General features: G+C 41.0%; 2 protein-coding genes across 2 annotated transcripts; both read right to left on the bottom strand.

Moving 5' to 3' along the window:
- Window positions 1-209: 209 nt before the first annotated feature.
- LOC119724507 (sodium-dependent phosphate transporter 2-like) lies at window positions 210-9,364 on the bottom strand. Its single transcript, XM_038195593.1, has 10 exons — window positions 9,073-9,364; window positions 8,452-8,602; window positions 7,609-7,749; window positions 5,818-5,903; window positions 5,195-5,291; window positions 4,016-4,129; window positions 3,179-3,259; window positions 2,635-3,007; window positions 1,993-2,178; window positions 210-1,199 (listed from the first exon to the last, which is right to left on the bottom strand). Exons 1-10 carry the CDS (start codon window positions 9,223-9,225, stop codon window positions 902-904), a joined length of 1,680 nt encoding a protein of 559 aa, XP_038051521.1. The 5' UTR covers window positions 9,226-9,364; the 3' UTR covers window positions 210-901.
- Window positions 9,365-14,978: 5,614 nt separating this feature from the next.
- Window positions 14,979-25,326, bottom strand: LOC119724510 (T-box protein 1). Its single transcript, XM_038195594.1, has 6 exons — window positions 24,227-25,326; window positions 21,354-21,508; window positions 19,518-19,633; window positions 18,958-19,089; window positions 17,512-17,573; window positions 14,979-16,867 (listed from the first exon to the last, which is right to left on the bottom strand). The coding sequence occupies exons 1-6, from the start codon at window positions 25,138-25,140 to the stop codon at window positions 15,961-15,963; spliced, it is 2,286 nt and encodes a 761-aa protein (XP_038051522.1). The 5' UTR covers window positions 25,141-25,326; the 3' UTR covers window positions 14,979-15,960.
- Between the last annotated feature and the right edge of the window lie 333 nt (window positions 25,327-25,659).

A 25,659-nucleotide genomic window follows, 5' to 3' on the forward strand; every position in this document is an offset into this window, starting at 1 on the left:
TTGTATGGAGTGTGTGCTCAGCCAAAAAACAAGTATTTCTTTGGGGGAAAAATGTAAATTCTACAGTTTACCTTCAAGAAATCCCCAAATTTGTATGGTCTTTTCGAATCACGATCCGCTGAAATATTGCGGAATTGTTTTGCCGAATTAAACAATGAAACCTTTTAAACCCACATTTAAAGAATTACGCAAAGTGATATCAAATATCGCATAAATACATGTATATATATAGATTTTTTTATTATTCAAATGAGTCATGATTCATTTTTCGACTGATATTTCACGATACTGATCGATATTTTGTAATACAAAATATCAGTATCAGTAGCTTTTAGTTTAAGCTAATTAAATAATAATAAAGCTAATTTTGACAAACAGAATTCAGCCATATGCGATTTGTGCAAGTTGTCGTTAGATTCATTCCATCTTCATCATGTCGTGTCCACAAATCGCAACATAGTTACACATTTAATATATATTTTACCCTGCATGCAGAACAGTTTGACGCGATAGTAGAAAAAGCAGCAACTTAAATACAAATGGTAAATTATATTAAACAGTTTTATATTATTGATGATAGTATAGATCGTAAGCAATGTTAACTGTTCCACTGCTGTTCAAATTTAGCCATAGCGGGAACTTGTCTCCGGGTTTGACAGCCTCATACAGTACACGCCCTATCGTGCCCACTGTATCTCAAAAAGGTTACTGCGACTATGCCATGACAATCTGCCACAAAACGTCTATTTTTACCGCAGTGTTTATGGCTCCTCTATCTCCATAATAGTTGTGTTTGCCTATGAAACCACTGGCAATATTAATAGCTGTCCTTCCTGTAATAAAAATAACTTTCATAAAGTTAAATCAATGGTCCTTTCAAAGTAAAATCGTTTTGACGTCGTCACTGCATTAGCGACATAAACACCTCAGTCGTGTTCCTAGGCTCCAGCGTGCATATGCCGGGCACAGTGTGTTGCAGGAGGCCCATCAGAGCGGCGCTGAGTAGCACAGTGATGGGTACTGTGACGATCCAAGCACTGAAGATGCCACTGAAGAGGCGCCAGTCTACACTTTGTCGTGACCTTAAAAAACCTACAGCGCACACCGAGCCTACCAGACAATGGGTGGTACTGACAGGTATACCTAGGTTGGAAGCTATTAGGACAGTAACTGCCGCACCTAAATTGATAGCAAAGCCGCTGTGACAAAAAAAAGAAGACAAAACAAGACAAATCTTTTTAGTGAAACATAATTAAAGCAAAGACTAGTATTCTTCGAAGGTCTGATGGCAATATACAACTTAACAAAATGTCTGATCAGGAAAAAAGTGTATCAGACGTTACCATTTTGCTTATCCGGTCGTGGCAGAGCATGCCATGAACAGCCCACTCAGTCTTACGCTAAGGCCGAAAATAGTTTGTGGAGTCAGGGGAAACTCCCGGGAAAATGTTTAAACGTTATGCACAGAATAATAGGATTGAATTTTGGATTCAAATGGGTCAGTTATAGGGCCCTTATATTGAGCATTTACATTGCCATAATGTATCTCATGCAGTGTTTATTTGTCTAACTTAGCCGCAAGGTAACTGACTATGAGGTTATAGAAATAGGCCATCCGAAAATAAATTAAATAAATGTAAAAAGTGAAAACAAACGAAATTCGAAAAGAAACATTTCAGATGATGTTGAGAGTTACTGTAGTGTGTGCATTAAATTAGCAGACTTAAAAATCCTTTGAACAATGGGGGTAGTATTGAGACCTCGCTGGGTGGAAAAATGTCGCCTTTTATTCACGTGGTTGATAAAACAAGGTGAGCTGCTTCCTAGGAGTTTTGTTTTGTCGTGTACATGACTGAAATCATGAATGATGAAGAAGTTCCTTCAATTCCCATTTCGACCCTGCGTGCAGGGTCGAAATAGTTAGCACCAGTTCACTTTTATAAATCCATGCATGCTGTGAATAGAGCCTTATCAGCATCACACCGTACTTACTTGCTTGGTGTCATGGGTGTCAAGTCCGAGCCAACGGTCTGTATCACCCTCCGTCCCAGCACGAATAGACCCACCGTGATGCCCACTCCACCGTACAGTAGCAGCCAGATAGGCGTAGAGGCTGAGGTAGATACCTCACCTTGCGTGTAGATCAGGTATAAGCTGACCAATGGTCCAATGGCATTGCTGCAAAAAAAAAGAAAAGGGAAACTAGCATAGTGACAATTATAGTGGCAATTACATGATGTGCTGACTAAGGTTAGCATGTTTTGATGCATCCGTATGTTCGATTTTCAGAACCCTTTTTCTTAGGCTCTATCAATATACTGTTAGATTTTATGAATATCAACAGTAATTTCCACCTGTTAATTAACGATTTAAACAGAACATAGCAACAATCGGTAATTTTCTAATCGGTCATTTTTAATCGGTATTTTTAAACTTAACAGCTGTTTTAACTGCAGAAAAGTCAGTAGTGATGTTGCAAATGGACAGGCGTGTAAAAGTAGCATGCAATACAATTTACAAAAACAAAACAATTAATATTGTTGACAAGTTTAGAACATGCATGCCTTTGTCATTACACCAAACACTGTAAATTGCGTGGTACAAGCACTCCGAGGTTTGATTTAATCGTCTTACCTGACATCATTCCCACCGTGCGAGAACGCCGCAAAGCAGGCGGAGAGCCCCTGCATTGGCCCGCAGATCACCGCTACTTCCGTGGTGTCTTTAACCGACAACCAGGCCGCAGATTCCTTTCCGATTCGTTGCCGGTTCCCATTGTCCAAGGCAGCCAATTCGTCTTGTTTTTCCTCTTTTTCTAGCTTGACCTCGATAATGACCTCATCCTTGACCTCATCCGACCCTTGACCTTTTAATTGACTTGTGCTGTTGCTGTTGTTTTGATTGGGATTCTGCGCGCTGTTGCCATTAAGAAACAGAATGCTATCGGGATTGTCCGCCATTTTGTCTTCGGATGTTGCGCTCTTCTCAATTCGGTTTTCTTGTTTGTCTGCAAGGAAATAATAACAAAAAGTGCTTCACGTATAGATTATGTGTTCAAAGATGTAGAGACCAGGGGATCGACCTGAAAATAAGAGTTTAAGCTCAAACATATTTTTGTCAACAATGTGTCCAAAATATGTGTATTATTGTGCATTATTATTGTAATGATTTTACGTACCTTCTTGCATTTCCAGATCAATGTTAGTTTCTTTTCCAGTCGCTTCTTCTGCTGCCTTCTGTGCCTCGAGCTTCAAAATCCCTACAAATATTCAAATTCGAAACATTGTATTTGGGGGGGGGGGGTGGAAACAGAACCAAGACCATTATTTGTATTTTTGTTCAAAGATAAAAGGGGAAATCATGTCAAAATTAAAACAATGAAGCTTTTAATACGCACTTTATTGAGGACCACCCCATAATTTACCGCAATAAATTCAGGATATAGAAAGGAATAAATCGCAAGACGTCTCCGGAAATCTACAATCATCTCCAATATCTCCCGTAAACGTGCGCATTTCCAGAGTATTTCATTAACTCTTCTGTGTGTATACGAAATATGGATTTTATTGATATCTGAAGTAAAAGAGTACATGCACATCACAAAGCAAAGTATTAACTTGTTCAACACCAGTGGCGTAGCCACGGGGGGGGGGGGGAGCCCCCCCATGAAACCTTGTCGCTCCCAGTCGCCCCCCCCCCACTGAGATTTTGAGTTTCTAAAAAAAATATCATTGATATACATGACGCCCCCCATGAAATGTTGCAGCCCCCCCCCAGCGACTCCCCCCCCCCCCACTGAAAAATCCCTGGCTACGCCACTGTTCAACACACGAATTCATATGAAGAATTATTGGATGCTATTATTGTGTGTGTGTTACCCCTAACATTAATGCCTTAAATTAGTAAGTGAACATTTCTTTATGTTGTGTGGGGCAGAGCAGATAATGCAAGGAAGATTTTATCGCGTTGGTTTAATTAAGCTTTAGGTTTTAAATAAAGCAAGAAGTGTACATACCCAAAGCTCGTGTGCGGGTGTAGGGTACCAGGAATAAATACACTCCCATGGCAACGAATAGACCCACACTGACTGCAATCACGGGCACCAACCAAATACCAACGTTGTCAATAACTGAAAACAAAGAGGCAAATAATACATTTAATTTGGAAAAGTAGAGTATAACTAGATACGATGTCCTGCCATCTCATAGCCCTTTAAACAAATGAGATAATAAATCATGACACATGAGTATTTTTGAGAAGTACGCCAGGTTGCGGTGGAATGAATTGCTAGTCTTTGGTGTAGCGGTTCTTTCCTCACCTTCCTCCTCTATGGCCCAGGTTCGATTCCCGCCCAGGTTCACACGTGGACTTGGCTTTCAGTGCCTACCTGATTCCGTGGGTTTTCCCCAAAATAGTCTTATCTTTGTCTCCTTTCTACAGGTTTCTTCAGGCTTGCAAGCTACAGTGCCTAGGGCGCTTTTGAGGAACCCTTGGTCTCATTACCAGAAATAATTAATACTACATGTTATAATAATAATAATTAATTCTTTAGAACTTAACTTTGATTTGATTTTTTTTAATGCGTAAAGGTAGCATTGTTTATATCTCATTTTTTACGATAAGGGTACGTGTTAACTACAACATCTCGTAGTCCTTTTTTGACGCGACTTACTAAATAAACAAAGAGATATTCAATCAGATGAAAGCGTAAAACAACCGTTTTATTCTTGCCGTAACATTATGGTTTGCTATTTCATTGCACATGAAACAGCGATAATAAATAACTTATAAAAGCCCGGGAGTTTCATAATTATGAAATTATGAGTGGAGTGCCGTGGCCTCGTGGTCTGAAGCATTGAATTCTAGGTCTGAGGGTAATTCTGCAGGTTGTGGGTTCGAGTCCACCCTGGTGTTATGGTGCGTGCGCCCTTGGGCAAGGCATTTAGTCACTCATTGCTTCTCTCCACCCAGGAGTAAATGGGTACCTGTGAGGGCAGAGATGATATTGTGGTTGATTTTAGCTGTTTTGCGCCGAAATGGCAGCATCGAGCTGTATATTCCCCAGGGAGCTGAGATTGTCTTTGGAATGTTTCATTGGCCCAATGAGCAGGTGTAATAATGATGTAACGAATTTGAGTACCGGAACTGGTGGATACGTGCGCTTTATTAAGCCAAGTAATATGAGTTTACTCACCAAGATCTGAACCCAGGAAAATGGAGAAGAAATTGATGAAGATGACGATGAAGTACCAGGCGGGAATACAAAGCAGGCCCCACTTTAGCTGCTGCTTCTGTTGGAGGCAAAATAGATAAAGTAGTCTAAAGAGTAGCCTATATTATATTTGGCACGTAGAGGAGGAGAGTGATCAATGCAAAGTAAAAAAGGTTTATTTGTTATCATCTGAACTTAAAAAGAACACAATAATCATCGTATATTTCCATGACGATGGATGATGTTGCAACCAGGTGTAGTAATCATACTTAATGATACCTAAATTATATGCTGTCGCTGCCAGGGACCCCTACAATTATTGTAAAGTCCCCCATACAAGGATTTTTTTAGGACGAAGGGATCATCAATTTCAGGGGTTAGAGAATTTGGGGTAACTGCAATCTTCATAGACTTCACAAGAACGGGCTTGATCATTTGTGTGTGTGTGCGAAAGCTAATTACCACAGACACTTCCCTCTCATGCAAATGAAGAAAATCAGACAGTCGGTAAACAAACAGGCCATGTCAGACGAACGACAGTCACCCGCCCGGCCGACCGATCGACTGCCTCCGCTCGACAGACTGACCGACAGTGAAGCACCTACCCTTTCAAGCATGGAGTATTTCAGGACCAGAAATATTAAACAAGAGATGATGCCAGACAACAATGGTGATGCGAACCAGGAAATAACTGCATTTTGGAAAAGAAGCAAGAATTGGAAATATCAAGTGAGTTACACCCCGGAATACAATCCTTGTCACGGTTTGTGTCGTTGAGCAGGACATTTTACTATTTTAATATAAATCTATGCATGTAACTTGCTGGTTGGCGCTAATTGATTTGCAAATCGAGGACTCGTGTATCTTAATTTTGATACAAGGTTGAACCCTCCATCGACGTAACCTTATAAATTGCAAGCTTACTCAGGTGGGACTCGAACCCATGACGTCCTTAATTGTGCAGAAGTCGTACAACTCAACTACCGAGCTTGCTGGGGGCGACTTGGCAATTTGAAGTCGATATAACAGCGGGTGCCGCAGTCAATGACGTTGAGTCGATTTTGTGTTGGAGGCATATCTTAACATTGGGATTGGAACTTCATGGATCGATGTACGGTTTATAAGGCCAAAAAAAGGCTCCGGTTTCTGGTATGCACGCGCGTCGCCGTAGCCATGCGCGTCGGCAAAATGAAAAATTTTTTTTTTCAATGAAAGATGATATCTCACAACCGCCAAACTCACTGGTTTGACTGGAATCCTGCTGCTACACAATTTTAACGTGTTTTTAGATGGGGTTACGATCGAGAATAAGCTTTATGTGGCCTCTCTGGACTCCCATATATTTGCACTAAGTTTAGTCGGGCACCATTTGCAGTCATCAGCTGACATTTGAAGGAAAAACAACGGTAAAAAAAAAAAAAGCCGCGTCGCCGCACCACTTTTTGGGCAAGCTCCATACCAGAAACCGGAGACCTTTTTTTGGTCTAAGCTCCCTCATCAGAAACCAGATACTATTCATGTACCACCACACCCATGACGTGACGAACACGCATGTGCCATTCACACGCGCGCAATGTTAATCTCTATTTGCATCAAAGATAAGTTGAGCATCATTAACCTTTTAATTACATGCTGGTTGGTCCATGGATGCCTCTCTGTAATTAAGGTGGATTACTTCCGACAGTCATGTCCGTGACTTATAAGGTACGTATACATAAAGCTTGACAAAATAATGGAAAGTGGGTGTTCGTTTTTTTAAAATAATAATTATTAGGCCTACCTTTCTGGCTTATAAACATGAAATATGACACAAAATAGCTCAAATTTGTAAAACCCGCCGACAATTTGAATCAAACTTGTTTAAACATATACACCTACCATAAGGTGTGATATTCATTAATGTGCTGATTCGGTTACCCATATCAATGAACTTTAAACTGACGCAGAATCGTCGAGAGTATATGACAAGCGTAAAGTTGTTTCAAATATTAAAGTTACCTCGTTCATTTTCTTTACACATCTAAACATTACTACTGCACAGTTAACATCTGACCGCAGCTGGCATGGTACAGCATGTGTAGGCCTAAATCTCTACGGTGTGTGACCATGCCATGCCAGGCGATTGATTTTGTTCGATTTCGTTTAAAGAACATGGCCGTATTTCTTTTTACTAGTCTTAGCTTGTTTGTAATAAAATATTCTTAGATAAAATACTATCTTTTCAAACGGAAGGTGATCTTTTTTCTTTGTTTATAATTATAGGCCTAATGGTATCGCCAGATATGAAGTAGTCATTTCTTTAAATTTCGTCAACGTATTGTAACATGTCAGACTAAAAATGCACAATTGAGTGTCATTTATACATGTATATTCAAATCTTTATGTTAGCAACCAACCTATTTTGACGACCACAGCCCAGTCGATGCCCTGACCTCCAAACATGACAAGATGGAAGCCCAAGGTTGCTCCCACAATGCTGTGCGAGGCAGAAACCGGTAGCTTGGCAACCGTAGCGACAAGCAGCCAAATGCAAGAAGCTGATTGGAAAGAAAAGGGAAAGTCATATTAAAATGATTACCAGATTTGGGAATGAAACGTCTTTGAGAAAAGGATTTGTCTCTTTAAATTTCAACGTTACCTCGTGCAGTCCCCATTTATAATTATTATAATTTTGAACTACAGCATTATCAATCATGATAATGATGACTGTAATGGAGAGAATACATGTACACTTGGCGTCTTGCGCTGAATGCCCTCTTTCTCTAATTCATCGCATAATTTAGACATGCCCATTTACGAATAAGGACCAACTACTTTGATTTATTCAAACGAAGGTTTCACTGGACCTCTACATTTTGTTAAGAACACAAACCCTCGACCCCGTAGACTAGTTCCCAGATTTGTTTATGTTTCATTTTTTTTTTAAATACTTTACACGACCAATAATTTACGACTCGATATATCTGCAGCATTGACATACGGTTATAGAGAAGCTCAACAAATGACATCACATTTTGTAGCTCCGCATTTCGTGCGGTACAAGCGTCAATTAGAGTTGAATATCCTAGTATTGTATAGCGTTTTACTTTTAGAAGACGGACATAGACCCCTTACCAATATTAAAATGGTTCAGTTTATTATATGGTTATGTGATAACCAGCAGCCAATGCGATATGCTTGAGGGATGGCCTATGCTCAGTATTGGTCTGTATATGTGAACGATGACTGGGGTAACTTACAGCCGAGGGCACACAGGTTTCCGATCAACAAGACTTGCTCGTATCCCTCGTATAGTGTGGGGTCAAACAGGCCTTTCCTTATAGTGTCAGATACACGCGAACCGAGCAGAATCGCTCCCAAGGTCTCAAATATGGCCGCCAATATGCATGCCTGTTCAAATAAACAAGAAGTTTCAAATTTAAAGTACTTCTAAAAAAAAAACACCTTTCGATGATCACTTCGGTGGTTCGTGGACTCATTCTTTTACAATTCATGTAATTATATTTTTCTTTCAAATTAACAACAAAGGGAAACAGATTAGATGCATTAAATATTTTTTAAAGTTATACAAAGAAATTGACTGGAGAGGGGTTTGAACCTGTGACCACCGGATTGCCGTTCTGTAGTCTACCAACTGAACTAGCCAGCCCTATATGTAAGCGGTTCCTTCGGGGACCGCCAACATAGGGCTGGACTGAGCTCAGTTGGTAGACTAAGGAACGACAATCCAGAGGTCGCAGGTTCAAACCCCTCTACAGTCAATTTCTTTGTTCAACCTTAAATAACAGCAATTGAAAAAGGTAAAATTAATTTTGAGTTAATACATTTAACATTTCATCCAGATTAACCTGCAGACTTACTTGAAAAAGTGTGAAGACCTTTGAGCCAACGGCAGTGCCGAAGGAATTGGCGCAATCATTGGCACCGAGACCAATAGCTAAGACGAATGAAACAATGAAACCAACGATGACAATCCACAGATAGGTGGTGTCATATGCCGTGAATTCAGACATGGTGTACGGAGCCAAACTAGCCGAATTCCCCGGTTAGATCTTGACAAGGCACGCTCCCCTGGTCAGTGCGGTCAGTCAGTCGTGACTGGTCAGTACTGACCACAATCATGCATGTTAATATCGATTGAAATCGGGCCAAAGAATCAAAGGTCATTTTGGCCGAGTTTGGGAATCATTCTAGATAAACATAGTGTGTCTGTGTAATCATGGATTTATCACCAACAGTCATGTAGCCTACACGTGGCTTCATATTTTACGTAACCTAAGTCATTAGTACTAACCGCAGTCTACATTTGATCAGCCTTATGGACCGTATAGGTGGGGCGGGCGGACGTCATCCGATGAAAACATCTATTTATCGCACACCAGTTTTCATCAGTTGCTATGTGTTACCATTCAGCACTCCAGACTCAAGAACCATTGAGTTTCAATAGCAAAAGTCTTGGAGCTAGATAAGCCAATATAAAACATACCCGAATGTCCGCGCCCACCTACAGTTTGCGTAAAATTCCAAATAAAAGACATTAATCGGTGTCTACAACCTTAAAAAATGTTCTATAGAACAGACGAATTGTTTGAGCCGAAGATATTCTTCTGATTTTGGTGCGCATTATACAGTATTTGTTTGCAGCTCGAGCTGCACGCGATCCTTGTGCCCGCCCCAGCCTTTTGCTCTTGGCATGATCGAATACGTAATATCTGCACTCTCGACATTAACCGCAAGATTTTACTTCCTAAGCACATCAAAGTTAGTGCGCCACCCCCCTAATTATCAACGTTAATGTATTACGCATGATGATTACCTCACTTTTTAATGAGGTGATGACCAAGTTTGCAATTGACCGACCGTAAGAATTAAAATCACTCTTACTAGTTAGATTTGATTAGAAACACTCAAACTTACACACGGCTGACACAAGTTTGACCGTTATCTAGTCAAATTTAACTAGTGAGAATGTTTTTTTCAGAGAGGTATTAGCCTATGTCTAATTTTGTTGTGCGTTTGAGAGATGACTTGTTTAGTTAATTTAGACAGTGTTTAGACAGTTTGCTGCTAAAAAGAGAAAACACAATCTTCAAAACGTTGTTTCTGTGCAATGGTTATTGAAAGCTAGTACATGTACATTGCAATTTTAAAGCTTAATCCTGACCGCAATTTTGGTATGAAATTGATAGATCAAAAACGACGACTGAATAGGAATCTGTAAAAAAAAATTGTGTGCAGATATAAGAAAAATACATTGTACTGATATCGTTCCTATTAATTATACATCTGTCTCCATCAGAAGATAAAATGAGAAGATAAGCGAGCAACGAACTGTCCACGTGAACGCCATGATGTGAACACTGTCAACAATCCCATATGATATGACACTGGCCTAGATTTGCCCATAGTGTGGCACCCGGTCATGGGCTACACCTAGATTTAATTAGATCCTTGGTTCAAAGCACTGGTAAATCTTCGACAATGACAAAGTCAGAGATATGGCATTCTCTCGTTACCATCGCCCTATGACAGGGCGCTGAGGGTTCACACCTGTAAATAGGCCTAAACCCATCCGCCGAGCTCACGAATAAAAGTTGTACCGTCAAAATGTTCCAATATAAGAGAGTTCTGCAAGCTATAAAAATGGGGAATTGGAGAGATATGGCAATGAACCTCTGGCCCTGATATGGGGCTTCCAAGTGCGAGCATTTTGGATGCAATTGGGCTCGAAAGTGGCGCTATTTTGCCATATTGTGGAGGGATCGTTTTTTCAAGATGGCTACTTTTCCGCTTTGGGCAAAATAGGGGTGCACTGAACTAATTCAAGCGAGAATTTCTACGCCAGCTGATTAGCATAAAAAGTGCCCCCACAATTTCTTTTGAAAACGGAGACCGTTTAGCTTTAAAAACGGTGGAATTGTGTAAATATACCCAAGGATCAACTCCCTGGTTTTGGGGCTTCCATCTGAGGGCAGGCTTGATAAAATCACGGATGAAAAATGGGTCCTATTTGCCTGTGAAAGTGGAAGGATGCCACTTGTAAAATGGCTACATGCAGGCTCGGGAACTATCACTTTTCGGGAGGTGATTTTATTTGGGTGTGAATATTTAAAAATGTAATTGGCTAATGTACCTAAAATTGAAAAGAAATGAAAAGATGAAAGACAAGACAATAATTTTATTTTTGTTCCAGAAACCCCAGTGGTGTTGGCTTGCATGTTACTTGGCTCTGAACTTTGTTGATTTTACACTGTTTTCAATGGGGCTTCAATTAGTACAGTGGACCCATAGGGGTGCCATGTTGCCATGTTGTGGAGGGCATGGGCGTCGCTGGGCTTTTTTAAAGGGGGGCAAAGCACATCCCGCCAAATCCCTGTACTTTTTCTGCATATTCTCGATTTATCATTTTTCGAGGGTGGGCAGGGACATTTGCCCCCCACCTTTAAATTAACAGCAATATGACTTCGCACATATGTATTTTTCTTTCTCCCCCCCCCCCCGCTTGTTTTGCTTTTCCGGAGGGGGGCAAGCACCTCCCCCATTGGCCCCTCTCGCGACAGCCCATGGTGGAGGGATTGATGGCTACTTTTCCACTTTGGTAAAAATAAGGGTCGTCCTCTTTGTGTGAGAATTTCTCGAAAAGTCAATGGTCAACCCACCAAAAACTGAAAAGAAAATGAATGATGACACGTTGATAATCATTATTCTGTGCAGCTTAAATACCTGTGAGATTTCTGAGTATTCTAAAAAGACTTTTGAAGTATGGGCATTTTGCACTGGTGTCTATGGGAATTTTAATACAGGGGTGCATCCCTGGAACTTGTGAGGAAACGAAGGTGTAGCGAAGCATTGTGGGTAGGTCACTTGCCGTAAACTTAAACTTAACAATGTACATGTACGTACATTTTGTGCGCATGGGTAGTACGTACAAGGAGGTATTTTCAAAACAAAGCTGTATTTCGGTGTATTTTTTTATTTGCATAAGTACAAAAAGTAACATTGCACAAACTTACAAAACATCGAATTTAACTATAACAGAAAAAAATACTTAAATACAATGTACATATTTCATCTACAAAAAAATATAATGTATGCAGGGGCTTCATACATAATTATATTAGTAAATAAGTACTGGAAATGTTTCCATAATCTGGCATCTTGAAATCTTAGAAAGACATGAGACATTTTAAAAGAAAATGTTGGTTTTCTTATTGTGGGCCTGTGCTGGTTTTGTGCGTGTAAAGTGTTAATGAAAATCTCATAACTAACAAAGATAACATGATCGTTTGGTATTTATCCATGTGTCATCACATCAATATCATTAGCACTACACTTTTAACTACATGTGCACGTTCTCCCTTAGCAAAATTCTCAATAAATATAAATGCAAATTTAAATGATGAAAGCATTTTGAGCGATGCATACACCAAAAATTAGAGTGGTGTTATACTGTAGGCATAATGATAGAATGAACGCCTGCGAACACTATGCCTGCTTCATTTTTCCTTGAGGGTGATTTTGCCATCGAGCATGATAGTATACTACACGAGACTTTTAACGTTAGTGGGTCATTCCATGTCAGACCAACGCACTTTTTTACCTCATGATAAAAATTGCTGTGCTTGTAGGTCCTGATGAGCAATGAATGCACACCAATTTTTAGCCTGATCCGACCTACCATATGGTCAGGGCAGAAACCACAAAAAACGGACATTTTTAGGGTAAAATACCACCCTTTTGGTAGAAATATGTCAAAACCATGTAAATTTTCATCGAATATATGCGAATTTGGTATCAAAATAATAAGAATTGCATGCTCAAATCAACTCTTTTGTAAAAATTAAATTTTGTGAAAAGTAGGTCACGTGACCTTTAATATGTTATCGTGACCTTTGACCCAATTTATGTACTAATGTATCATTCCAAAAATCAACGAAATGAAAATTACTTGATAGAGCATGTCTTCCTCTATCAGAATCCACTAAAAATCAATTGGGTCTTTAAAATTTACAACTTTATGACTATTTTTGTACAGTTGGTAGGTTACAAATTAGTCAATTTATAGACTTTACATTAGAAATCCACCCGCACAACTTACTACATGTATTTTGTTTCTAAAGCTACTTAAATTAATGTTGGTTTGGGAATTTCTCATGTTTAGGGCTGATGAGGTATAACCAGACTCATAATATAAATTATCAGCAGTGGCGCACCCAGGATTTTGCTTGTGTGTGTGTGTGTGTGTGGGGGGGGGGGGGGGGGGGTGGGGGGGCCTCATAATTTGTTTGTTTTCAAATTTCTGTAGAAGATTGAACAAAAAAAATTACCCCAAAATCAAACAAACAAATTGACAACCTTGGAGGGAGGGGGGGGGGGGGCTCCAGCCCCTCGAGCCCCCCCAGTTACTGTTTAGGATACGCAACAGCTCTATGCTTTCTACCCGGACCCAGTACAGTAGACACACATCCAGGTGAAATTTATCTCGAAGAAAAAAAATGCCAAGTCTGTGAGACTCATTAAATTTCAAGAAGCGTAGTGATGAATGAGTAAGGTAACTTTGATTGCGATATTGAGTATTATCTTCAAGCAACCTTGAATCCTAGATCCTGATTAGTTCATCTATAGCAACAACAGTGTGATTTGATATAATACTGCACAGCTATATTGCGCCCCAAATATCGAATGTACATGTACATGTATGTATTGTGTTCTTTTTATTTGCTGCTGAACGGTCCGATACACTATGCACCTACATCTCTCGCCACGTGCAATGTACGCATTCGACATCAAGTTTGCTTGAAGATAAATTCGTTATGGCTCGTGGAACACGGAATAATGTAGTGTGTCGGGTGGCATATTGGTCACAGCAGCATTGCATTGTTTCATATTCCAATATTCCAAGCGCGCTCGTTGGATAACTAATTATCAGTGGCACGGGGGGGGGGGGGGGGGGGAATCAAGGGACTTGAACCCACCCCCTCCAAGGTTGTCAATTTGTTTGTTTGATTTTTTTTCAATCTTCTACAGAAATTTGACAACAAAATGCTATGAGCCCCCCCCCCCCCCAAAAGCAAAATCCTGGGTGCGCCACTGCTGATAATTTATATTATGAGTCTGGTTACACCTCATCAGCCCTAAACATGAGAAATTCCAAAACCAAGATTAATTTAAGTACCTTTAGAAACAGAATAGTAAGTTGTGTGGGTGGATTTCTAATGTAAAGTCATAAATTAACTCGTTTGTAACCCACCAACTGTACAAAAATAGTCATAAAGTTGTTAATTTTGAAGACCCCAATTGATTTTTAGTAGATTCTGATAGAGGAAGACATGTTCTATCAAGTCATCTTCATTTCGTTGATTTTCGGAATGATACATTATTACATAAATTGGGTCAAAGGTCACAATAACATATTAAAGGTCACGTGACCTCCTTTTCACAAAATTTATTTTTTACAAAAGAGTTGATTTGAGCATGCGATTCTTATTATTTTAATACCAAATTTGCATATATTCGATGAAAATTAACACGGTTTTGACATATTTCTACCAAAAAGGTGGTATTTTGCTCTAAAAATGTCCGTTTCTTGTGGTTTCTGCCCTGACCACATGGTTGGTCGGATCGGGCTAAAAATTGGTGTGCATTCATTGCTCATCAGGACCTACAAGCACAGCAATTTTTATCAAAATCGGAAAACATGAGGTAAAAAAGTGCGTTGGTCTGACATGGAATGACCCTAGTTCAAAAAAAGGACACAACATCTTAATTAGAGTGATTAATTTACTTTGACATAGACTTTGGGCCCGATAATTATAACTATACGCGTATTGCTTTCATCTCATAATAGGTTTCCGATTCCGCACTTTGAACCTTTGTAACCCTTACGCACTGAGAAAGCAAACAAACTGCCTGACGTCTGCATTGATTGTCATCGTTCACATGCTGTTCACATGCTTGATAAAAACACAGTCCGTGAACAGAGTTGGTTTGATTGCATAACAAGATATCTCCCATCAAAAGGATTCTATTTCAGTATGGCATTGTCCTCGTTCGGTCAATGACTTGGAATGATATTAAGTTTACAGTATTCACATCGAACTGAAATATCAAATATTACAATGAAATGGAAGTTAATATAAAATTTCGTTTATCTTAAATTTCGTTTACATAACTAGATGTACTTATTCATGCTTATCATGAATTGTTGCAAAGTCGTGGTTCAGCACTTTATCATCTGAACCACTTCAAAGGCTGCGTCTCCGACCCTACGCGTAGCAGCATGTGTGCCTATCCATATTCCGTTAAGCATTTAACAGTTGCAGTCTTGCAGAATACCACACATAGGGCCTAATGAAGTTTAAACCGACAAAAGAATAACAACACACCCGATATCTAAATTATGTGAGTACATCATTTCAAGGCACTTCTGTACAAAAAAACCCTAAAGGTATTCAGTCAAAGATCGAAAGCAAAAAACGAAATTCTCCAACAGTACTTTTGATGGCTGGAAAGCAATGCTTTAGTATGCATCTTTAATGTTCAGTAAGAATAAAATAGTGTTGATGGGGGTCCAGCAATGTTTAGACAACATGTTTAATTTACCAGATGCTAAACCCTTAATTAGAATGTCCTATGACAAGGTGATTGCACTATGATAACAAAGGAGGACAGTCATTTGGGGGCTAAGACTAGAGTGTCATCATTTCATTTACTGAGTTGTCCCTTGGCCTCTGAGTCTCTGAATAGCCTCAGTTGTTCTGTTGGTAGTAGTAGGGTGCACTGGTTGCTAGGTTCAGTTCTTGGCGAGTTTGTCCCATGTAGGAATAGCCCATGTGAGAATCATTCTGGTATGCAAAGCTCCCTCCAACTCCGTAGTACGGTTGTGGCATGACGAGCGATCGATTGGAACACTGGACAACGCCCTCAGTCGACAAAGTACTGTCCAACCCTGGAGCAATATGGGCTGTGGGGGCAGTTGTGAGGAGGGGTGGTGATGGAGCTGCTGATGACCCGGAAGTGAACAGAGACGTTCCGGAAGTGACAGAGGGTGAACCTGAGCCAGCTGGTGAGATGCGAAGCCTCTTAGCCGATGGAAGATCTGGGTTGCTATTGTCACTCGAGCAAACAGAGGGAGGGGTGTTTAACCATGGAATCTCCCCACACTCCAGCATTCCACAGCCAAGTCCTTCCCCCAACTTATGTGCTGGTGTGTGCTTATCGTTGCTACGCTCACACCCTCCGTGTGGACTCTGGTTCGGTGGAGTATCCAAGACGGATCCAGGATGGCCGGAGTTATTCAGCGCACCCAAGTTGGGCAACGCCCCCTCTCGTCCCCCGATGGATTTTGGGGAGTGACGGATGGTACTCGAAGGGGCTGAATCACTGCAGATCGCATGGCCGGACATGCCGCTGCCACTGTTACAAGCCGGTGCCAAGTTCGTTGATGATGACGGCTCTGACGCTCTTATCAGTTTCATCGGCAGAGGTCGCCCTTCATGTTGTCCATTGCTGCGTTGAGTTGGGTTGGTCTGACACGGAAAACCAGTTGTATCTGACGGGATGATGGCGTTGGCTGCTGGGCATTGGGCGGGTTTCGTTCGGTTTCGCTGCTCTTGAAGACTAGCTACGTACGAAAGACGCTCTCTTGTGGCAAAGCTGTGGAGATGATTATGTTAAAAAAAAGGTACGGTAAATAATAATAATGATAATGTGTATTTATAAAGCACACATGTTTACCATTGTTAATGTTGGGGCTCAAGGCGCTACTTTATCTTACCCCTGCTCATTAAGCATTTAACTCCTCAGAGAGTTAAAAGCTCGATGCTGCCATTTCGGTGCAAAGCAGCTAAATTGATCACAGTAACAATCTCTGCCCTCACATGTACCCATTTACTCCTTGATGGGAGAAGCAAAAATCGACAAAGTGCCTTGCCCAGTGGCACACGCACCACAACCCCAGGCTGGACTCGAACCCACAACCTGCAGAATTACCCGCAGACCATGAGTTCAATGCTCCATGAGGTCAATGCTCCAGACCTCCAGGCCACGGCACTCCACACAGATATCAATAAAACCTATGCGGCAGTCACTTCATTGTCAGCTCCATGGTAAAACTGAACGGTTTACTGTAATTATAACCATATCTTAAAATATACGAACAAGTGAATCACACGTCATCTCACCATTAAGAGGGTATGCACAAGCAGGGACAATGGAATGCCATTGTCATAGTTCATTTGAATTGCTTCACTGGTAAGTTCTCACAAACGCCCCCCCCCCCCCAAGAATAAAATTCATACCTGTCGTAGTTGTCTCTGAATCCTTTCGCAAATGGGTTGTGGTCTATCTTCAGCTGAGTGATCTGCAGATGGAACAATAACACACATCATTACTACATGTACAGTGTACATGTATATGTAATCATAACTGAAAACCTTTCTGTTTTTTAAAGGTACAGTCCATCATTGCAGCTATCCAAAAAGTAACTGGCGAAATTATTGTTGAAAAGCATACTTGGTTTAGATATAGTAAGGGGACCAAACTCCCTGTGAAATCATTCTTTCTGGCAAGTTGTCATTTTGAAGAAAACAATGAAAACGGGCCATTTCCAACGGTGCGTCTAAAGACGCATTTTTGGAGATTTCCGTTCGTATAGTTCCTTTTTAGTTCGGCGAAGCCACGAATGAGTCCGCGCAAGCGTTGACACGACGCACACGCGCGCACGGCACGGTTGCTATAATTCGTCGGTTCAGTGCGCGACATCGCGTAGCTGCAATCGGCTGAACGAGAACGTGTTCAGGACGCTGAATTCGGGCGCAATTCAAAACATGACTCAACAACTTTCGATTTGAAATCATGATCCTAAAATATTGTTTTCTCGAAATATACAGCATTCACTGACATTCACTGAGCTAAAAGTTCATCAGGTTAGTTGTTAAGCACCCTTCTAGTTTTGGAGCACTTTTGTTGCTTCAAACGGACAAAATGATGTACTGAACACGTACCTTTAAACTACATGCTTAACATCGCAAATACAAAGTCATTCAGGCATACACTTCTCTTATACGTGCGGATGTATTGTTCGTGCTATTTTCGCATAACACCCCGAGAATCAGATTTTTGTTTATTGCCATTTTTCCAGCAGAAAAAAAAGCGATTCTCTAAACGAATGAGACATCGAGTGAGAAAAAGTCCGCCCATGCACATTTAGTTGTCGGATAGATAATTACTTTACACATTTCGAATTATTTGCGGCCAGACAATAATTCATTCATTTTTTATTTATACAGAACAGTAGTCAAAAAGAAATATGCAATATACAACTTCGTTAGGAGAAGTCGAAAGAAAACGGACTGCAAATGTGCAAACAGAAAGTTGGTTTAGAGCCCTCAAGTAAGGCTTGAAAATAAAAATTACCAGCGCAGCGCTGTGTGTGTTGACGCTGTGTTGACGCTTATTAGTATGACCGCTTTTGCGTAATGGTCTCGTCTGCGCTGCCCCTGAAGCAACCTGGCTGCCGATTTCGGCGCTGCACTTAGAGCCAATTTTCTTGAACAGAAAATTACAATTTTCAGACGTTTATCCTATTGATTTTGAGCCAACATTTTATTTCTGCCCATACTGTACGGTTTGAACACTGGTTTTGTCAATTTAATTGCGTTTTGGAGGTGTTGACGCTTCTGTGTGTGTTGACGCTGCGTTGACGCTTATTAGTATGACCGCAGCGCCGATGGACATGTACTTACGTCTGTATTCTGGTAGGCCGTGACTCCAATGAACTGTGTCTCAGGGAAGCTGTGTGTCTGCAGCACGCGAGCACCAGTCAGATCCAAGACGTGGATACGAGGTTGATAGATGTGCATGGAGTTTATCACAAGCTGAGGAGAGCAGAATCAAGGAGTAAAAGCAAAAAAGTCAGCTTAACTTTCTTCTTCGTTTTATTGGTTTAAAAATCGGAACATTTGCTGTTAGAGAAAGGTTTTCGTTCAGATAGGGCTGGATGGTATTGGTTCTCACGATAAGTCATAATTAAAATTAGCAGAATAATGACATTGATGGCGATGAATAAAAGAAAATGATCAGTATGACGTTGAAAATTGGACTCGAAGATGAGCATGCTCATATTGATGTACATGCACCGTTGCTTACATGATTTTGCAGCTTATGAAAATGATGATTCTTTTTACTTTCTAAAAGGAATCGCATCACACCATGAAACCAGACATGTTACTTGTCTGAGTCGGCCGGTTGCATCTCAAAAAGTCAGCAATTAGACGTGAAATCAATTGTTTTTTAAAATACTAACATATCCACTATCCTTTCCTCTGTTGTTAGTCAGTTTCAGCTTGGAGAAGGCAATGTCTTGTCTCATCCAATGCTCACCAGTGTTCGGGGAGTCAGGGTGTTTAAAGATACCCGTAGCTAGGGGAAGAGAGTAAAATTAATGACATAAACAATAATACACAGTGCATCCAACAATTGGTTACTATGATGAAGTTACAAACATGAACACTGTCAGTATGCTTATACATGTGCCTTAAAGTGGGGTTCCCCGTGCTCTTCAACACATTTTTTTCCAACTTGCACGTTTTATTCCAACCAAAATACCTCCTTTCCTCTTTTTTTGATGTCTGCAATCCGCTTTGCCAGCAGACTGGCTCCCGGTCAGTACATTACATACTGATTCTGGGGCGGGAACCAGCCTAATCCGCGGGAACGGAATTACTTCCAGGCAGCTAATAATTCGAAATTGTAAAGAAATAATTCAATATTAAACTAAACATGGGAAGATTTTTTGGTCGTTGTTTAATTCATAAGTGGATAACTTTTGCATTGCTATATATAGCAAACAAAGGCAATTTTGAAAAGGAATCTATTTTGCGGTATCAAACTCCAAAATAGCGTACCGGTAGTTCATGGCTTTCCATGCACCCCTGCAGTCATTGGCGACTGAGCACCTTTTGTCAAGTCAGGCTATAAATTATACGAGATTTCAGTTAAGACGAGCATATATCGCCAGCCCGACCTAAGCTGCACATTGTTATGTGGTATAAATCGAACAAAGTATGCACAAAAATGCACTGGCGTTGAAGATGCTGAAAGGTGAAACTGATATTTTGAAAGAATTTGTGCGAAATATAAAATATCTTTTGTGTGTGTTTCTTATCCTTAATGAGCTCTCTCAGAACAGAATGATTTCATAATCCCCCTTTTAACACACATTTAACAGCGCTGACGCATTATTTGGACAACTTCTTTGAGTCAGCCTAACGTGTCACAAGAGTGTTGACCCCTTTTGTTTCGACATCAATGTTGCTCTGTCATCCATTACAGTAGGAGAATTAAGATATCAATGAACATTAATTAGGCCCAAGTTAAAGGGTGCACCCCAGTAAATAAACCAAAAATCCGTCCACCGAACTCATGAATAAATTGTTCAATATATTAGAGAGTTTTGAGAGCCATGGAATTTGGGGATAAAAGATATATTGCAAAGCACCTCTGGCTTGGATTTGGGGCTTCCAATTCTGAGCATTTAGGGTGCAATTGGGTCCGAAAGTGTCACTACATGTATTTAGCTATGTTGTGGAGTGATCTTTTTTTTTAAATGGCTACTTTTCCAGTTTTGGAAATAAGGGGTAGCCTTCTTTGGGTGAAAATTTCTCAAAACGTCATTGGTCACGTCAACCCACCAAAAATTGAATGGAAAATGACACTCGACATGTTGATCACCATTTGTCTGTGCAGTCTGAACACCTGTGAGAGTTGAGTAGTTTTAAAAGAATTTTGAAGTGTGGGAATTTATCATTGGTCTCTATGGGAGTTCATGTACTTGGTTGAACCCGTAAGGCATCAAGTTCACTTAAAAAGGGGTGAAACATCATTTTTATACCGCTGAAATTGAGGCATGGATATTATACAACTAAGTTTAAGTATGACGCTCACTTCACGGGCGCTTATGGATGCGTCGCTAAACCCGTATGAGTGGGGAGGGCTGAACGCATATTTGCCAAAAGCTAGCTAGAATTTTCCTCGGTTATCATTATGATTAAGGGGGGGGGGGAGGGGTGTCGTGGTTGGATTATCCCCTCTCCCTAGTGAGGCACGTAGCGAGCCTTCAGTGTCATTCCCATAGACTCACCTCGAGGTACTCCATCGGACTTCCCAGTAGCCACCCACTTGCCGCTCTGGAACTTCCAGGAGTTTGGATCTGCTATGACCATGTCTACGAACACGTTGTAGTGTGCGGCAGGGTTCAGACCACTCAGACGGAAGACTAGTTGGGGGAACATTCGCCTGGATAAATATCAACATAGGAAAGACGACTAATAAGTTAAAGGGAATGTACATCATTGGCTTTTGCTGTAATTTTCAGAAATGAACTATTTGAGGGGTTAGTCAAATTATTGTTACACTGACATGTTTGAAGTTTTGTGTTCGAAAATGCTTGAAAAACCAAGAAAAACAAAAATGTTTAAGTAGTCTGACTCCACTAAAGATAAAATGGATCAATTTATAGATGTCGGAAAATTGTAAGGTAAGGGAACCTGTCCAGCTGGCCTGCACCCGTTCAAGCACATGTAACCAATAGCAAACAAAATTTGGACTGAAAAAAATTGTAAATTTGGAGCTGTAGTTGAAAAATAGTTAGGTTTTTCCAACGGTGGTCGGCCGACCATCGTTGGAAATGTATACAAAAATACCATTTTCTTGAAAATGACTTGACACCAGGTGCCATAATATTACAGGATGCTTTAGACTGTCATTTACCAACATCCTAGTAAGGTATTTCGTAAAAACTTGGTAGGTTTATTTTTCGATGATTGCAAATGTTGTATATTCCCTTTAAGGGGTTATTCGAACATATCTTAATAATCGAAGTAATCACAGCATGTCTGCAAGGTCGAAGATAGATTCATTCGTAAGAGTAATTTTACGTAGGTACGTAATAATAGTAACAATCTCAAAATTTCTTTTCCCTCTACATGTATATCATTTGCAAATATCAAGTCACTGTTAAATCCTAAAAGGGCCGGGTTATTTTGACCAGCTCACAGCCGGGGGGTGGGGGGGGGGGGCGGATTCCGCCACCCCCCTTAGATCTCGGCGATCGAGTGACGAAAAATTATGAAACCCGGTACATGCATAGAACAACTTAATAATATGAACATGCCCAAGAAATGTCATGACTATAAGTCAAAAGGTTTGGAATTATGGCTAATTAATTATTCATATGCACCAATGGTAAATCTGCTTTGTGTACACTTATGGGGAAATTCAGTTTTCACGCCGAATACTTTTCGCTGCAACCCATTGTCAGAATTTTATGTCTTTGGTATCAAAAGATGCGCAAGACTTGAGGCTAAAAATTCAGAAAAGCTCAGGTCAGGAATTTTTTTTGCAAGGGTATCGCGGAAAAAGTTGAGGGGGGGGGGGCGGATTCCGGACACCATCTTCCCCTGGGCTGGGGCGCTATTCAAAACGTATATCATGGCTACATAAGACAATAACTACAGCTATTCGACGTTACAATAAACAACTAATCGTGGAAAAAATAGAGTTTAGGTAAAAAATACACACAAAATGGCGGAAAAAAGGACTAAATATTCTTCCAGCTAATCATGGTATAAATTCATATGGATGTTCTTTTCTACGGATGCCAAATTTTCAGAAGGGGGGGGGGGCGCGACTGGGGGGCACGAACTTTTTATGGGGGGCGTGCGCCCCACGCCCCCCGTAGCTACGCCGCTGTATGCACATATAGGTAAGCTTTAATCATGGCAATTTTCTTGTTCGGGCCACCCCATGAGGTGGTCGTATTGGAAAGAAATCACTAAAATTTCAAAAACCTTTATTACATATTTTGAATGCATGGATCTAGAAGACAGACATAGATCAACAGTCAGCTACAATTTTGATTTTTAATACAGTATTTTCAAATATAGTTTTCCCGTGAAGTTCCATTGGCATTTATGGCTTGTAGGAGTTTATTCAACACGGCAACATCGTAGCTTGCAGGTGCTAATTGGCCAAGTTCAGCCGGAAGACCTCCCCTATAAAGCGCTTAAACAGGTGCCAGGGATTCCCGGAAAGGCAGACAGACCAACCTCTCGCCGTGACGTAACAATCTAGACCGCCGGGGTTGAATGACCGGTCGGTCACTCACCCTTTGATGTTGGATTTGACGTGTTTTGTTGTTTGAACGTCAAATGATAAATAAACAAACGTAAACAGAGTTATCTACAGCAGTAGTTATTTAAGTGTTTAAGAAATAAACAACAGCACATTTAAAATGACGGTTGTAAATAACTTACAAAATAATTTTATTCAACAAAACTTCATTCATCCGTGATTCATCAGAGAGTGGAAAAACTACATGTAGAGCTTTACAAATAAGGGAACTAATTTGATAATAATATCATGCAATGGGACTTTTAAAAAGAACATTCAACATTGCATTCCCTTTAAAATATCGATAAAAGGAAGTGTAAATCCTGAATTATTGATTCATTTAACAATACCAAGCAGTATTTAAACCATAAAAGGATATCTGCATTAAAGTCCAAGAACGAATACAGATCAACGTTTGATAAACATTACTGTTTATTTGTTTTTTAATTTTATTTCTGATTTTAGCTGGGTAGCCCATTCAGTGAAATCCACTGGTCTCCCGTAGGGTCCAGTAAAGGGAAGACAATGTAAAGAAAGTACAGTTCTTAATATGAGAGGAAAACCCACGGAATCAGGTCAGGACAGAAAACCCAATCCACATATTAGCCCAGGCAGGAATCGAACCCGGGTCACAGCGGTGGAAGGCGAGGAAAGTACCGCTACGCCAACCTGACTGTTATCGTGTGGAATACAGCAATGTGTTTAGGAAAATGTGGGTCGGGGAAAATAACAAAAGCACCGGTTATGAATAAAGCAAATAAATTGCCTGAAATTGCTTCTAAAAGTTCAACATTACTTACAGAGAAAATAGTCAAAAGTATTTTTTTTTCGCACTGTACTTACCGTCCTTGTTTGGTGATGATCATCTCCGTTCGATGCTCGTGGAACTTTCTCCACAGCTCACTGTTGCACAGGAACACCGAAGCCTTGCTGAATTCCTGCGGGGGTGACGCACCGATAGACGGTGCCTGCTGCTCGGCACTTGGAGGTCTGATCCGCGGAGTTAGCTCTTGCATACACTGCTCCGTACTTGGAATGGAGAAGTCAGGGCAAGTGGTCCGTTGCAGGTTGGTAAATCCGTCCGCTGGGCGTGTCTTTGCAGGTACCGAGAGGTCCTCAAGCTCCACCGGGGAAGAGCAGGTTGATGATGAGACGCTTGGAGATGAGCGACCGGTATGATAGTAAGACTGACTACTAGTGGTGGATAGATCCGAGGGAGATGCCTGAGGGAATCCGGACGGGTTGGCGGGGTCTGTTTGGTAGATCATTTGGCCAACCCGTGTCTGCTGTAAATGATGCAGAGGGCTTGGATTATGCATTTGGTACTGGTGGTGGTACATGTTCGGGTGGTAGGGATGGTAATTGTGCATCTGTGGTGTTTGAAAGTTGGCAATCTCCGTGTTGGGATGGAAGTGGCTGTCGTACGCATATCGAGCAGGGTCAGCTTGCGGGTGAGGCGTTGCGTTTGGCTGATCAGTACCCCTAAAGCAGTCAGTGTTGACCGTAAGAGGTTGCTGACTCCGGGCAACATGGCCCTCCGTCACCATGCTCGTTCCCCGAGGTGCTGGCTGCATCCCGGCCTGGTTTGACAGGCTTTGGGTGCTGTAATCCGTACTGGCGTTAGATCTTGCAGGTGTATTTTGAAGATGATCATTGCCTCCTTGTCTTGTGTCTTCGGTCGCGCCATGATGTGACACTGTGTATCTCTCACCTTGCTCTACATGCGACACATTGGAGTAAAACTCACGCCGAAGCATACTCGATACAGATCCAAACAAAGTGAGGAAAACAGCAGAGAAAAGTGCTAAAAATCACAACTTTAACGATAAAACGCTGACCGAAGAGTGAATTGTGCTCGAGGATACAAAAAATCGTGTGTAGATTAATGCCAGCTAGAAACTCCTATCTGAGATTTTAATGAATAAGGATGATGAATGAGAGTAATTACAGCGTCGGAGGCTGTGCGAGACGTCACAGATACGCCTATTGTGATTGGGCAGTGTTCCGTCCGCCCATTGTGATTGGTCAGTGGCGTTGATTGGCAGCTGTGGTTTGCGAACTCATGAATGAAACCCCTGGATGGGCAGGCACAATGCATCACCATGTTCCCAGGTGGCACACAAGCCGTAAAGCGGCTAATCGGGCGTACTAAGCACCAATAAACGATTGAGGAACACACAAAGGGATGAAGTGGCCCCTAATTGGAAGACAAAATGAGACTGGAGCCTTGTAAACGGTCTAGACTTGTTCCAAGTCTGTGCTTTGGTTTCGCTTTG

Source organism: Patiria miniata, unplaced genomic scaffold (genome assembly GCF_015706575.1).
Source record: "Patiria miniata isolate m_02_andy unplaced genomic scaffold, ASM1570657v1 HiC_scaffold_18, whole genome shotgun sequence".
In the NCBI taxonomy this organism is placed as follows: Eukaryota; Metazoa; Echinodermata; class Asteroidea; order Valvatida; family Asterinidae; genus Patiria; species Patiria miniata.

Bases quoted from the DNA above. Each gene is read 5' to 3' on its own strand.
- LOC119724507 (XM_038195593.1), bottom strand. From the start codon at position 9,225: ATGTCTGAATTCACGGCATATGACACCACCTATCTGTGGATTGTCATC. The intron at 4,130-5,194 runs GTGAGTAAACTC...CTTTGTTTTCAG, and splicing joins TTTCCTGGGTTCAGATCTTG to TTATTGACAACGTTGGTATT. The intron at 2,179-2,634 runs GTAAGACGATTA...TTTTTTTTGCAG, and splicing joins CACGGTGGGAATGATGTCAG to CAATGCCATTGGACCATTGG.
- LOC119724510 (XM_038195594.1), bottom strand. From the start codon at position 25,140: ATGCTTCGGCGTGAGTTTTACTCCAATGTGTCGCATGTAGAGCAAGGT. The intron at 21,509-24,226 runs GTAAGTACAGTG...ATATTTATCCAG, and splicing joins ATCATCACCAAACAAGGACG to GCGAATGTTCCCCCAACTAG. The intron at 19,634-21,353 runs GTGAGTCTATGG...CTCTTCCCCTAG, and splicing joins GTCCGATGGAGTACCTCGAG to CTACGGGTATCTTTAAACAC.